The sequence below is a fragment of the Hibiscus syriacus genome, unplaced genomic scaffold (assembly GCF_006381635.1).
Source record: "Hibiscus syriacus cultivar Baekdansim isolate YM2019G1 unplaced genomic scaffold, ASM638163v2 tig00009942_pilon, whole genome shotgun sequence".
Lineage (NCBI taxonomy): Eukaryota > Viridiplantae > Streptophyta > Magnoliopsida > Malvales > Malvaceae > Hibiscus > Hibiscus syriacus.
The window spans coordinates 1,667,092-1,683,379 of NW_024062205.1; the positions used below are offsets into that span (position 1 = coordinate 1,667,092).

General features: G+C 30.4%; 2 protein-coding genes across 2 annotated transcripts; one reads left to right on the plus strand and one right to left on the minus strand.

Moving 5' to 3' along the window:
• Positions 1 to 6,668: 6,668 nt before the first annotated feature.
• Positions 6,669 to 8,876, plus strand: LOC120203508 (ras-related protein RABA2a-like). Its single transcript, XM_039203790.1, has 2 exons — positions 6,669 to 6,863; positions 8,303 to 8,876. The coding sequence occupies exons 1-2, from the start codon at positions 6,699 to 6,701 to the stop codon at positions 8,783 to 8,785; spliced, it is 648 nt and encodes a 215-aa protein (XP_039059721.1). The 5' UTR covers positions 6,669 to 6,698; the 3' UTR covers positions 8,786 to 8,876.
• Positions 8,877 to 11,366: 2,490 nt separating this feature from the next.
• Positions 11,367 to 14,227, minus strand: LOC120203509 (ras-related protein RABD1). Its single transcript, XM_039203791.1, has 8 exons — positions 14,119 to 14,227; positions 13,923 to 13,995; positions 13,651 to 13,698; positions 13,508 to 13,555; positions 12,810 to 12,881; positions 12,258 to 12,413; positions 11,943 to 12,046; positions 11,367 to 11,602 (listed from the first exon to the last, which is right to left on the minus strand). The coding sequence occupies exons 1-8, from the start codon at positions 14,130 to 14,132 to the stop codon at positions 11,515 to 11,517; spliced, it is 603 nt and encodes a 200-aa protein (XP_039059722.1). The 5' UTR covers positions 14,133 to 14,227; the 3' UTR covers positions 11,367 to 11,514.
• Between the last annotated feature and the right edge of the window lie 2,061 nt (positions 14,228 to 16,288).

Sequence of the window (16,288 nt, forward strand, 5' to 3'; positions counted from 1 at the left end):
AATTTTGCTAGAGAAAAAATAACTAAATATTGTCTACCTACTAAAGCCACTAAACAAGTGAAAAATAAATTAAGTGGTAGACATTATACAAAAAGTTTAGAAAATGAATGAGAATTTGAATGTAAACAAATACATTCAAATAGAAAAAACTAAAAAGAAAAAAAATATAAATTAGTTAGATAGAGACCTTGAAAACAAATATAGATATCCATATAACAAATAACATAAAAGAAAATTTATTAGAAGAAAAACTTCTAAAAATACTAAAAATAAAAAATTTAATTATAAATATTTTATTTGTGAGAAAGAAGGTCACATAGCAACAAATTGTCCTAACAAAGGTAAACATGCTAAAAAAATGATAAAAACACTTGAAGAACAAGAGTTAGAAATTTGTTCAGAAAAGGAAACAAATCCTGATGAAATATTATACGAATTAATATCAGAAACAAAATCTGATAGTGATGAAGATGAGTTCATATTTATGTTAGGTAACAATTCTAATAATCAATTAGAAGAAATGCCTAATAATAAGCATAAAGCAATAAAATTAGGTAGTATCTTTGGAGAAGAAAAAGATCTTTCTGAAGAAATGATAAAATAAATAAATAAAAATAAAATTTCTAAAGAAGAAATATATAAAATATCAAAATTTAAAAATTTGGAGTCAAAGGAAGATCGAAAAAAATCAGTGAAAATACCGTAACCAAAGACACAAAATGAGGATTAATCGAAATCTCACTATTTACCAAAAAAAATAAAAGAATTAGGCATAAATATCCACAAATTATGTATATTCATTTAGGAGTAATTATGATAACCAAAAGAACTTTATCTAGGAAGAGTCATGATGTATTAATATTATTCGTATTGTTAGATAAAATATTTGAAAACCCCATAAAAGCACTTAAAGGTGATATTCAATCTAATTTACACATGAGAGTTATTGGAAAACCAAACTATTTTATTTCCATAACCGGTCCATTAATTGAAGATTGTTTATGTTTAAGAATTCAAACCAAGAATTCCGATATTAAAGATTTAGCAGAAGGTCTAGCAATCGGTTGGACTGCTATAAATGAATATACTAATACGAGGTTGAAATAAAAGAGATTAATAATAAAATTATTGAATTCTTTGAACCAAATAAATTTACTTCTGAAATTCAACCTAAATTATTACACTTAAAAGATTTATCTTTACCGAGAGACTAGAAATTAGAAAATTCTAGTACTCCTAAACCTCTAAACACAATAGAGTATGTTGCTTCACGAGATAAATTATATTTTAAAATTATAGCAGTGGTAAATAGCCAAAACATTATTTTGTCATATTCTAGTCAAATAAATGACGATGATGAATAAGAAAATAATAACACACCGACAGGTATGAAAACATATCATATTCCTATTTTTCTAACCGAACCAAGTAGAAGTTATAGAAACATTAGAATTGAAGAAATAAATACATAAGCTATAATACAATAAATGAAACTTCGAAAGTAACTAATTACTTTTTTAAGATTTCAATCTAGAATATATATATTGAAATAACGTTCCAGTCTAGAGAATATAATACATATTTTTTTTTTATGTATTATTAGACACATGAGCTACAACCAATAGTTGCCGAAAAAATGCAATTTCTGTAGAAAAATGGAAACCAATGAAAAATCCAATTAGAGTTGTAGGAATAAATGGTAATAAAACAATTATTCAATATAAAGCTAGGAATATTTCAATTTACATAAACAATGTAAGATTTGTAATTCTTAAAATATTATGTTTTTTAGAAATGAATGGAGACATATTAGTAGAAAATAATTTTATATATCAACATTTACCATTTTCTATTAATAAAAATATGATAATTTTATATGCAAAAAAAACTTCTTTAAAAATATCATTAGTAGAAAATCATAAATTTATATGTTAGAAAAAATTTAATCCACCAAGAAAAGAAAATATTAAGCATCTAGAAACAAATCATTGGATGTTTAAAATATTAGAAAATAATTTTAGTCAAGAACCACTAAAATTATTAAAAAAGTCTTAGATATTATAATATAAAATTGGAAAATCCCAATAAAATTATAGGAGTAAAACCAATGATCTATACTAAAAATATATATAAATGAATTTTATATTCAAATAAAAAATTATTAGAAAAATGATTAATATAAAAAACTAATAGTCCACACTCTAGTCCATCATTTATGGTAAGAAACCATGTTGAGATTAAAAGAGGAAAAGCTAGAATGATCATAAATTATAAAAGATTAAATCAAAATATTATATTTGAAGGCTATTTTATTCTAAAAAAATATGTGTTAATTAATTAACCTAAACAAACTAGATATTTTAATAAATTTAATTGTATGTCAGGATTTTGACAAATAATGCTATGTAACGAGTCAAAACCATTCACAGCCTTTAGTGCACCCAATGAACATTATCAATGGAAGATAATGTGTTGAGTTAATCGATCGACGGAATCGGCCAAGAGGGGGTGAATTGGCAATTAAAATTTTGGTGGAAGCTTTTGCAGAAAATTGAAAGTAATTGCAAAGCGATTTAGAGTGGTTCGACTTTCTCAATCAAAGTCTATGTCCACTACCTTAGCTATCCACACTAAGGATTTTCCAACAAATTCACTAATTTGTTCTTTCTTTTGAGGCCAAAGAGATAACCTTACAACTCCCTCAAGAATATACCCAAATTCTTGAGAACACTCTTTCTCAAAGAGAAGATTACAAATTTGCAAACTTACAAGGAAATCCTCACAAGGTATATTGTTTGCACAATTCTAGAACAAAGAAAAGAACACCAAAATAAATACAATTGAGTAAAAGTAGTGTTCTTGAAAGCAAAATGAATATTGAATGAAAAATAGGCTTGAAATGCTCAAACTTGAGGTTTGATGCTTTCTCTTTGATTCTCTCTTGATTCTTGTTGATCGTTGTTTCTTGTTTTTGATCAATGGCTTCTAAGCTTGTTTAAATACACCTTCAAATGATTCTGAACGTTGGGGATGCTTAGTGGAGTCAATATAGACGTTTAAGTGTGAAAACAATTAATAAATTCAGTTGGGAGCGTCAGTGCATCGATGCATACCCATGGTGCATCGGTGCATCGGTGCATCAGTGTGAAATTCAAATATTTTGACCGTTAGACCCTTAGTACATCGGTGCACTAAGAGTGCATCGATGCATCAAGTGCATTCGATGTTTCAAAATAGCCAGAGTGCATCGATGCATCAAATGCATTCGATGTTTTCATAAAATCCTCAATGCATCGATGCATGGTATGTGCATCGATGCATGGTATGTGCATCAATGCATGAAATGCATTTGATGTTCAATTTAATTCATGGTGCATCGGTGCATGGATTGGTGCATCGGTGCATCACTTTGAAAAATTGATTTTAGGCTTGATTTTGGTTCAAAATATTTTGTGAAAATTGTTTAAAAAATATATGAAGTATAAAACACAATTTTGCACATTTAGTAAGGTTTGAATTTGATCTTGAAAAGACTTGGAGTAATTGATTTGATATTCGAATAATTGTGTCGAATATACTTATAAAATCATTTGTAAAATCTTAAAATTCATTTAAACTTAATTTGTTATATCGAAACACAAAAATGTTTTCAACATAATGCCTTTTGGATTATTTTAAGATGGTCTTAAAATACAATATCATATTATAATTAAAATAAAAGAATTTCATGAGAATATTGAAGATAAAAAAACTACTTCAACAATTTTTAGGAATACTAAATTATGGAAGAAATTTCTTTCCAAAATTATCTGAAAAAATAGGTATGTTATACGATAAATTAAAAAATGATGTATCATTTTCCTGGACTAAACAAGATTTGGAAATAGTTAGAAAATTAAAATCTGAAATAACAGATGTTCCGAAAGTTTATTTACCTAAACAATGTGATAAATTAATATTAGAAACAGATGCCTCATAAAAATATTGGGGATGTGTTTTAAAAGCAAAAACAATGGATAATCAATAATTAATATGTAGATATGCATCAAGTAAATTTAAACTAAATGAAATTAATTATGTAATTTTTGAAAAAAATTGTTAGCCATAAAAAATAGTATACATTTTTTTTATTTATTTAGCACCAGAGAAATTTGTAATAAAAACTGATAACCAATCAATTAAACAATTTTTCACCAATAAAAAATTGGAGACAGTACCAAGAAGAATTAGATGGTATAATGAATTATATACATTTAATTTTGAAGTTTTATATATTAAAGGCACTAACAATGTTATTGTTGATTTTCGTAGCAGGCCTAATGGATAAAGGAAAAAAAGCCTCTAGAAACAGTAGGAGAATAGACAACCGTTCGGAAAAAATGCAATTAAATCCTAACCAAGTATTTGTGCCAGTACAACCTCCGGTAATGTATTATCCTAACCAATGATATTATATTTCATATCCGAAAAGAGTTGTACACCAATTTTCGATGACACCTTTAGTAAGCCAACTGCAGTGGTCACAAGATCCAAATTCAATATATCAAAAAAGCTATGCTGAAATTATAAAAAATTGAAATATTGTTGAAACCACAACAGACAGAAACAAAAAAAAAGAAATAAAAGATTTTTATAATCATGGTTTAGAAAAAAATATATAATTTGATTAATGAGGTATGAAAAAACCATTTAACTAATCAAAAGAACAATTTTGAAAAATCTCGTACTACACTTTCAAAAACTTAAGTTGAAAAAATAACTAAGTTGAAGAATTATTATTAAGGTCTAACATATACAGTGATTGATTTATCCTAAAAATATATTTTTTTAATAATAGATGAGATAAATAATCTTTTTGATAAATGTCAATATTTTTTTTGATAAAGAGAAAATAAATCATATTTTAGTAAAAAATTATATAAATTAAGTTTACATAGTAAAAAATTATATAAATTAAGTTTACATAGTACAACCTCCGGTAATGTATTATCCTAATCAATGATATTATATTTCATATCCGAAAAGAGTTGTACACCAATTTTCGATGACACCTTTAGTAAGCCAACTGCAGTGGTCACAAGATCCAAATTCAATATATCAAAAAAGCTATGCTGAAATTATAAAAAAATTGAATTACTGTTGAAACCACAACAGACAGAAACAAAAAAAAAAGAAATAAAAGATTCTTATAATCATGGTTTAGAAAAAATATATAATTTGATTAATGAGGTATGGAAAAACCATTTCACTAATCAAAAGAACAATTTTGAAAAATCTTTTACTACACTTTCAAAAACTTAAGTTGAAAAAATAACTGAAGTTGAAGAATTATTATTAAGGTCTAACATATACAGTGATTGATTTATCCTAAAAATATATTTTTTAATAATAGATGAGATAAATAATCTTTTTGATAAATGTCAATATTTTTTTTGATAAAGAGAAAATAACTCATATTTTAGTAAAAAATTATATAAATTAAGTTTACATAGTAAAACTTATTAGGTCTTACCTACATAAATAATTTTAAATATCCATACAACTATTTGCAATCCGCAAGATCAAATTAAAAATACTTTTTCAAATATTATAGTTAAACCTATTTAGCAATGAATATTTCAGAAGAAACCTATTATGTTATAAAGTTTATGCTTGATCATGAATCATTTGATACAAACAATATTAAATAGGAATTTGTTAAACAACTAGTATTACACAAATCTTCTTTACATATTAAAAAAAATTCAACTTTTATTAAATCTCAACTAAGAGATTTAACAAGAAAAAATAAAAAAGAACGATATTTTCATATTACAATTGATAGTCTTTTTGGTATCTTTGACAGAGAAAAATTGTCGACCATATCAAATTTGGCATGTAAATATAGTATTAAATCATTGTTATCTTCTTAGTGCAATAGGAGAACAACCACAAGAATTGAAACAATCAATTTATAAATGCATCAATGATCACACCTATTATCAAATACAAACAGGAGTTGATTTGAAAGTCACAACTGAATTTATTCTTCATGAAAATGAAAATAGACTCCGAACTGGTGGGAAAAGAATAATGGTTGAAGACTTTTCTTTAGAAGAAACCATATATGATGAAGAGTCTATACCGCTATTAAAAAATATAGCAAATATGAAAATTGAAGATTATCCATGTTTCGTAGTTGAAGAAATCAAAAGGATGCCAACGTGGAATAGAGCGATCTTAACACCTCCGTCACCATCTCTGGACGAATATGAAATAATGAATATAGAGAACATATAAGAATGGTGAATATGACAAAAAGTCGAAAAAGTTATGAGAACCTAAATAGATGGAAGACTGCTGACTATGATATAATAAAATTACGAATTTACACAACGACATAATGTTTCAAATTTAGGATATTAAATAAGTTTATTACTGGATTTTTGACATTTATAATAATGGTAGTTAACCATGATACTAATTTTCGCAGAAACTGCGTCGTATTGATTTTGACTTCTACCTATTCTAAACCATAACTAATTATTTATTAAAAAGTAATTCTGATTTCACATATTACCCTTAACAGCTACCACCGATACGTAGAACTGTTTAGGGCCTTTTCGTCATATTGCCCACCGAATCATTATCAACGCGCAACAGTGAGCGGTATGTTTCACACCAATTCCAAGTTCTAACCAAAGACGTAAACGGAAAAAATGGCGAGGAGACCGGACGAAGAGTACGATTATTTGTTTAAGGTTGTATTAATCGGCGATTCCGGTGTAGGAAAATCTAACTTGCTTTCCCGATTTACTCGGAACGAGTTTTGCTTGGAATCTAAATCTACCATCGGAGTCGAATTCGCCACTCGCACTCTCCAAGTAACAATTCTCTCTCTTTTCTTCATTTTTGTGTTTTTTTGGTATTTAATTAATTGTATTTTTCTCATGAAGTATAGATTTGATTTCTGTTGGTAAATTGTTTCCGGTCCTTAACATGCAGTAGATCTGATTTGTTGCTTCTTTAATCTCTCTTTCCTGTTCGAATTTCTCTTAATTCTTTTGCTTGGATTTCAAAAATAGTGTGAATCGAGTGATTGCACACATCAATGTAAAGATTTTTTTAATCATTTCTTAAATCTATGAATTTGTGTATGTTTATTTAGTATTGAATTTGATAAATTCATGCCTTTTAGAGTTTCCGAATATTTGAATTTACCATACATATATGCACTTCGTCCTTACAGTTTATATAGCAAATTAAACCAAAATTTTGAGTTAATGTTCACGACATAGTACTAAATTACAGATGCGGTGTCGTGGTTGCGGATAACGTGATTTGTTTCGTAAAAATAACTATGTTTCTAAATTGCGGCTGCGGTGTCGCGATGACCCTGAAAGCTGTTGCGATGTGGCCGTTACATTGTGGCCGTAGTTTAGTACTATGGTTCATGAACATAACCTGAATAAATTAAGTTTATTAAATCTCATAGTTCTGGTTTGTTCATCTTTAGTGGGTTCTCTTTGTATTATGAATTTATGATTGAAAATTGGTACCAGATAATCTTCCTATATTAGAAAAATATATGTTTGAAAGCATAAATTTAAAGATTCGGATTTCGATTTCGGTTTCATATGCTATATTTATTGCGAGAACGGAATTCATACATTTTATATAATCTAGTTGAAGATTCAATATGATAATTGTGATGGAATGAATTTTTAATTCACTAATATGTGTAGATATTTCAAGCTCATTACCGAATAAGCACCACAAATCCATAAATTTGAGAAATAGGTGTTGTGATTGGCTAGTTTATTCATCGGTTATCACCTCAAGTTAAGGAGATGATCATGTTCTTCTTTTTGCAATAGAAATGCATGATAAAGTGATAGATCATTGGCAATGCTAATCCGCATTTTGATGTGAAAAAATATGTGGCTTGCGTTTAAGATTGAAGGTTATTCTTTTAGTTGCTAGAACATGTTGAATGTTTGAACGATATGTTTTTGAAATTGAGTTGGTAGTAATTTTTCATTAGAAAGGGTCCCAGCTTGTGGTGTAGTGATAAAAGACTTGCGTTGTTTCTTTCAAGTCTTGGTTGACATTAGGTCCAAGGTTCGACCATCTTAAAACCGATCGAAGGTAAATAAGTTTAGATTTTAGTCCTATTTATATCGTCTGGAAACAATAGGAAAATTCGTGTGTTGATTTGTCTCTCTTTTTTCTCATTTTTCTCCTGCATGTTAGCCATGAGAAATACAGTCATGGCCTGAGTGTGATAAGGTTAGATGTTCATAATATATCTATCTTTTTTCAGGTTGAGGGAAGAACCGTGAAAGCGCAAATATGGGACACTGCCGGTCAGGAACGGTACAGAGCAATAACCAGTGCTTACTACAGGGGTGCACTTGGAGCTCTTCTGGTCTATGATGTTACGAAGCCGACAACATTTGAAAATGTAAGCCGATGGCTGAAGGAACTCAGGGACCATGCAGATTCTAATATTGTGATTATGTTGATCGGGAACAAGACTGATTTAAAGCATCTCCGAGCAGTTGCAATGGAGGACGGTCAAAGCTTTGCAGAGAAAGAGGGACTTTCCTTCATCGAGACATCTGCACTGGAAGCAACAAATGTTGAGAAGGCTTTCCAGACCATTCTCTCTGAAATATACCGCATAATTAGTAAGAAATCCCTTTCTTCAGATGAACCGGCACCTGCGAGTATTAAAGAAGGGAAGACCATCGACGTCGGAACTTCGTATGTCAACACGAAAAAGGCTTGCTGCTCGTCATCCTGAACATGATCTTTTTATTCACTGCGATCCTCAGCTCTTTTTGGGTATTAAATTTGTGCTTTATGGTCTAACCCTATCTTTTGTGACTATTACAAACATTTGAACCATTCATGCTCTAGTACCTTTTCAAGTTATTGCTCTAGTACCTTTTCAAGTTATTGATGATTTTGCTATGAAGGGATGGCATTTATACAATTTTCGTAAAATCCAAACCCAAATGTATTCTCAAAATTTCAAATTCGTTTTTTTTCTTCTTTAAATTTAAATATTAGTATTCTAATTCTAATTGATTAAATTATTCATTGAGTAAATTTAACGGTAAAAAGAAGTGTTATTTTTTACGATCTTAGATTTAAATAGTTATATCTGTGAAATGTGCCCATGTTGTAATCTCAATGGTTAAAAAAACATCTCAATGGTTAAAAAAGAGATTTGGAAGAAATATTATATGAATCCGCAAGTAAATCATATATCTATGGAAATTATCTTTTTTTTAATCCCTAAATTATGAAATATAACATCACTTGTCTCGAGAACTTTACTCTTTTTAAGAACAAGACTAATGAACTAATTACTTATTATTCTAATAGAATGAGATATTAGATAATTGATAATCCTGTAAAAATGTTATATTTTGCGCTTTTTTACTTAGGTTATTGGTTGCCTAAAAGACTATTTAGTTTCACATAGTTGCATTTAGGCTCATATAGTTGCATATGGATGTGGTGTTTTGTTGCAGCATTTTATTTACAAAACTAATGTTGTTTAATGGGAAAAGTTGTGCTTTGGTGATGATGTGTAGATGAATAGGGTAGAAGGAGAAGTAGTGATTTGCTGTAGCATTTTGGACGAGAAGATTTAATGAAATGCTACAGGATTCTGGCCGGCATTCCTGGATAGAAAATGACGAAGATATTTTGATGAAAGGTGCCAGCTGTCTATGTTCACACGTGATTTCATCTGCCAGTTGCTCTTGTGAGCCCCACTACCAGTCATGCCTACCCCTTCACGTGAAGGGAATGATACCTAGGGTACCAAGAGAATTTTGACACAAAACCCTAAGGATTCCCTTAGTATAAATAGATAAAGATGCCTTACATTTAAGAGAGCTTTTTGGGAGAAAGAGTGAGATAAGCAAGAGAGGAAGACGACCACAAAAGTTTCCATTTTTTCTTCCCTTTTCTTCCTCCTTCGTGGTGTCTTCCATAGCCAAGCTTCAAGGGGATAGCAAGCTAGACCTTTGAGAGAAGCTAGTTTGCTAAGGCAGTTCACAGTAGTTCAAGGAAGTCACGGCAACTCACATGTTTGGGAGTTTCCTCTTACCTTTGTGCTTTCATTTTATTTCTTTCATGGGCTTGTAATGAAACGAATTATTCTTGTGGATGATTTGTACCCACCATGAACTTGCTTATTTGGTGTGGGTTATTTTGGATGATTATGTGTTTGTTGAAATGAATGGTTTATATTTTCATGTTATATGCTCATTATATTTATTTACTTACGATTATAGGAGCTTACAAGAGTAGCTATTTCTTAAGTTTGATGCCTAATATTTGAGAGAGTTAGGTGAGATCAACGTGAGCAATGGGATCGAGCTGGGAAGCAAAACTCTAATCCACCTTAGAGAGAAGGAGAGGATTTCAAAGACTAAAAGAAGTAGTACTTAGTCCGTTAGTCGATAGGATCTTGCTACAACTCATGTTGAGAGAGATTGTCGTAGCATTTTCACTATCAGGTTCCTTATTAGAGATAGCCTAAGAACACTTTCAGCGAACTCTGTCAAGCAATGCATGTATGAAATGTTTGAACCATTCTACAAGACAAGCCATATGATTCCTTAGTAACTCTATCATTTATCCCAATTGTAGCTTGTTTGTGCGAGGTCATCAGGTTATCTTATTTCATATCCAGATTCTCAACATTTTTACCTTACCATTCTTGAATTGTTATTCTACTGATTGTCACAACATTTCACACTCTATACTTGCCACATTACCATAGTATTCTGCCTTCATACCTTCCATTTTACCATAGCATTCTTATCCACTTGTTCATGCTACCATATATCTATACATTATAGTCTTTAGTCTTGGTGCATTAGCTTAATTTGGAAATCCCTCAAATCCTTGTGTGAACGATACTCACTCACTATTATATTACTTATTCGATTGTGTATACTTGCACATTTTTACGTGCCATGCAACAATCATTCAAGTAAAATCAATCATGTAAAACTTGACAATTGAACATAAAAAAACTAAATTAAGAAAACTATCTTTATAATAAATCTTTGTAATATCCAATTTGGATCATCGATTGATCGAATACCATTAATTATATCAAAACAAGTCTAGTGAAACGTGGCAGCTCATATGTCCGATAAGAAGTTTTCTTTGTTGTAACTAATTTTTAAATGCTTTGCCATAATAAAAAGGAGTTACCAATAAGGAACCGTTTTCTGTAAATTGTAACGGTTTGAATTGATCTGCTCATCAATGAGTTGGGAGGGCATGGCAATCCACTTCGGTTCCATTTAAATTTAGCTTCGCTTAGCAAAGATACGCAAATGGTTTTAATCCAAATATTAAGAAACAAATTACATATAACAAGCATGACAACTTGTACTTACAACAGAGGGTTCGTGCAGGTAGAAGTTTTAGTTTCTGAAAGGTTCATACGCCATACAACATGTTTACGGTCTCTAAAACTGAGTTAGATCGTTACATGGTTGACTAGCCACAGCAGTTGTTCTTCTCGATCGGCTGTCCCTTCATCTCAACGGCTCCGGTTGACCTGTTCGCAGCTGGCTGGCTACCCATTCTGCAAAGATTTTGACAAGAAACCATATAGGTAAAGTTCAATAACAATATATATGAAAAATATAAATAAATAAATAAAAGGTGGAGACTTGGACAAGAATGAAAATGAATTTTCGGACAATCTAGGATGGTAAACTCCAGAATAAACAAGCAATGCTACAGGCAGATACATCGAATGCAAGACCTAAGTGCTATGAATCGCAGTGAGGAACTATTGGTCAGTGACAGTGGTGATATCTTACCAATAAACAATAATCAATTACTAGAAAACAAGTAAATAAATCGTAGTATTTCTTTTCCTTAAAAAAAAGGAACATATGGAAGAGTTGCAGTCGTCTTACTTTTTCTTGATTTCACCGGCCATGGTTAAGAAAGCCTGCTCCACATTAATTGAATCTTTAGCACTCGTCTCCAGAAAGGGAATCCCAAGTTCATCTGCGAATGCCTGCAGTTCATTGAACAACAAAATTGCAAATTAATCAAGCTATGATGCCTGCAGTAAATTATCTCATCAGTAGCAGCAGGTTGCATTTGTTCATCCGATTTGTTATTTTAACAATCAATATCCACTTGCTTTGAAAAGAGAGGAACATCTCTGGAAGATAAGAGAATTAACCAATGATAAAAGTTTAAACATTAAAAGCAACAAAACATACCTTCGCTGTTTGCGTGTCAACAACCTTGTTCTCAACTAAATCACATTTGTTGCCAACAAGAAGCTTGCATACACTGTCATTAGCATATCTGTCGATCTCATTCAACCACTGCTTGACATTATTGAAGCTCTCCGTCTCAGTAACATCGTAGACAATCTGTTGCAATCCCAATACGCAAAAGGATATTGAAACACTTAAGCAGAGAAAAAAAAAGTGAAATAGGAAAGTGATATGCTTAACAATCATTTCACAAGAAAAAACATCACCTTGTTTTGAGTTCTTCGATATGCTAAGATTTGAAGATTTCTTAAAAAGTAAATCCCTTCTTTCACAAATTGAGAAATACAGGATAAGACAGGTAGTTTTGGGTTCGCATAGCAATTTGCATGTTGAAACAAAATCCAGAATATTGAATTAATGTTTCTTGTATTTGCAAGAATATAAATCAATTAAAAGATGATGAAATTTGTTTGAAACACACCCCAAACCCATACCAAGGTCTAATTTGATAAATTTTTATGATTTACAAAACAGTCTGGTTCAGTTTCTTACTATTATCCCATGAGCTCCTCGGTAATAACTGCTCGTGATAGTCCTAAAACGCTCCTGTCCAGCAGTATCCCACTAAAAAAATAAGAGTAAAATATTACATGTTAATAGAGATCCAACTGAAAAAGGGAGGAAACAATATTTTAGGGGAATGATGCATGGCTCTTCCTTGCACATTTTCCCAACACTAGACAGCCATGGTCAACTGTCAGGGAAAAAGAAATTGGATTAACAAATTAAACCTGTCCTATAAACACCATCAACACCATCCCATTGACCACAACTAAAATTCCTGCATGAGTTACACAATTTAACTCTCTTTTCAGTTGCATCAATACTTAGGTTAGTTTAACCATGCAAACCCTCACTTCCTATTGAACTCATAAGTAAAGACAAACATCCGATACTGAAAAATATGGTACTGTTCAACCACATAATCTATGTTGTGGCGTATTATTTCTTCTATGAAACCAGCAGTTTGAGTCGAGAGTCTCACAATTCAAACCAGCAGTTCGAGTCGAGAGTCTCACAATTCAACTAGCTTTACTGAATGGAACGTATAATTATGAAGTTCCAAACAATGCTAATTGAACAAGTTTTGAGCAGAAAAAAAAAACTTCAAAACAACAATTACAGGCCTAAATGAGCATGATCCCAAATACCTAGCACCACTTTCTTTGAAGAAACATGTTTATACTCACAATTTGAAGCTTGATTGTCTTTCCATCCTGCTCCACAGTTCTGATTTTCTAAATATAAACAATTAAACAAAATAAATTATCACATTCTTTAATACATGAAACAAACTTACATGCATTTGTGCGACAGAGAGAAAGAAACTCACGAAATCAACACCGATGGTACTGATGTAGCTATCCACGTAAGAATCATCCTGGAAAGATTAAAGAGGGGGGAAAAACACTTAAATTCCTTAGCTCCTAATTAAACTTGAGATTAGCCTTAAAATCAATCTCATCAATCACTATTCTTAATTAAACGATAAAAAATTAACTAAAAAGCAAACTGACGATGTCAAAACAAGTAAAAATAAATAAATGAAAAGCAAATTTAAATTTAGAAAAAAAAACAATAACAGATACAAGAAATTAAACTTACAGCGAATCTGAGAAGCAAACAGGATTTCCCGACGGAGGAGTCACCGATAAGCAGAAGTTTGAACAGATAATCGCTAGAAAAAATATTAAAAAAATAAATATATATGGAGAGACAAACGAGCAAATATTCAACTTTTTAAGAACAAATGCAAGTAGCAATATACAGAAAATTAAAAAAATTAAAGATTAAGGCTCACTATTCGTTGCTCATGTTGAGATCCAAAAGACTTGAAGATTTTTGAGGCGTAGTGTTGAGCACAGAGGAAAATTCGTGTCAACACAGATGTTTTCTTTCGATCACCGCTCTCTATCAGTCTATCCGTCTCATCTACATTTTTTTTTATGTGTTTATGCCCAAATAAGTTATCAAACTGTAAATTTTTTTTTGCCAAATAAGTGTATACATTTTTTTAATAGGTATCTAACGTTACAAATATTTATCCTTTAAGTGTTCGGACTCAACGGGATTAGTTATTATTTTTAAGTGACACATGTCATAATCTGATCATTTTGAAATTTATTTTAAAAAATATTAAAAATATTATTATGTTTATAAAAAAAACTCATAACTTTTCTTATATCATAAAACAATCTCAAAATCTCAAATTCTAATCTTAATATGTTGTCGCTGCCCTCTCTGGTCACGGCCACTACCACCAACGTAATCTTTGCAATCATCTTAGTTATATATCATCGTATTTGTTGTCGATTCACCATCAGAGTCGCATGGGATCGTAGTTTTCATCCTAGGGTTTGCGGGATTTAAAATGTCAATTTATCTTCGATCAGTCGTCGCTGAGGGGAGAGGAGGTCAGGTACAACTTCTTTGACGGCGAAAGACGGCGGTCGACGTGGGTTTAAGGGTTGAAATGAAATTTTTCAAAATTTATGTGTTATTTCAAAATTTATGTGGTTTCTTTTTAAAAAGTATATAATTTTATTTTTTAAAATTTTATATAAAAATTTTAAAATTACCATGTTATGATACATGTCACTTAACAGGGAAAACTAACGTTGTTGACGGTCCGGTCATCTAAAGTGCAAACGTTTGTAATTTTAGGCAATAAGATGAGTAAAAAAAATGTAGGCACTTATTTGACACGAAAGGTATAGTTTGAGCACTTATTTGGGTATTAAGTCTTTTTTTTATTAATTACTAGGGTAAACTACAATGCTAATCACTAAAATCTTAAGAATGTTTTACTTTGATAATTGAAATCTAAAATTTTTCGACAGAATAATTGAAATTAAAAAATGCTTTCATTTCAATTATTTTACGTTAAAAGCTAAGTCATAGTGTTCACTGTTGGAAAAATATACTAGAAAAACGAATTGTTAGCACTCACTGAATATTAATAAAATTAAAATAAATAATATAGAATAAATCGTGTCGTGGTATAAATCCACTGTCTTAGAAACAATTTTACCTTGATAAGTGTAATCATTGCAATAGATGTACGTCTCCTCATGTTAACACTGTACCTCCAAAAATTCATACACTCGATGTCGAAGTGAACAATGGTGGAATTGATCTTCGGTGATCTTTTGAGAGAACTTTTAAAAGAGATAAATGACTTTCAATTGTTGGATGATTGAAAATGAGAAAAAACATCTCTATTTATAGGCTTCAAACATGCTTCAACGTTGGATGATTAAATGTTGTAATTATATTGCTGTAGCTGGCTGAACCTGGCCTCAAAACTCTTCATGTTCATTCGAAAGATAGTCGTTGAGACAGCTATTAAATCAACAAACAAATTGTTAAAATCAATCTCTGAAAATTATATTTTTGTTTACTATAATAAAGATTCGAACCTAGCCCTAAAATCGTTTAGGTTCAATATGTGAAAAAGTCAAAATCAAAATCAACAGCTAGCACAGTTGTTAAAACACATCAGATTAATTTTCGTATTTTCATCAATCATACAGATAATTCTAGCGATTAATTTGACCGATTTAAAAACTTATTTAGCTTATTAATACGTTTTAAAAATTCTCATTTCAGTTCTACAAACATTAGAAATTTTTCTATATTATCTTTAAAAAGATAAAACACGTACAACATGTCAAGAATAAATATTATCAAGACCACAAGCCAACCAAACTGCAACAACGCGATTGCAAGGAAGTACTTTATCCACATTCAATAAGGAGGAGAAAAAGAGTCCATTTAAATACCTTTCACAAGGGATATTTCCTTCCAATGTGGGATACAACACCCATACATATATGAGTATTACCAAAGCCAACGAATCAAACAATTTCAGTTGTTAAGTGACTTGTTATTATATATATATATATATATTACTCATCTTCTTGTGTGTTTTTAGTTTTATTAAAATAAATTAAAATAATTTTTATAAGATT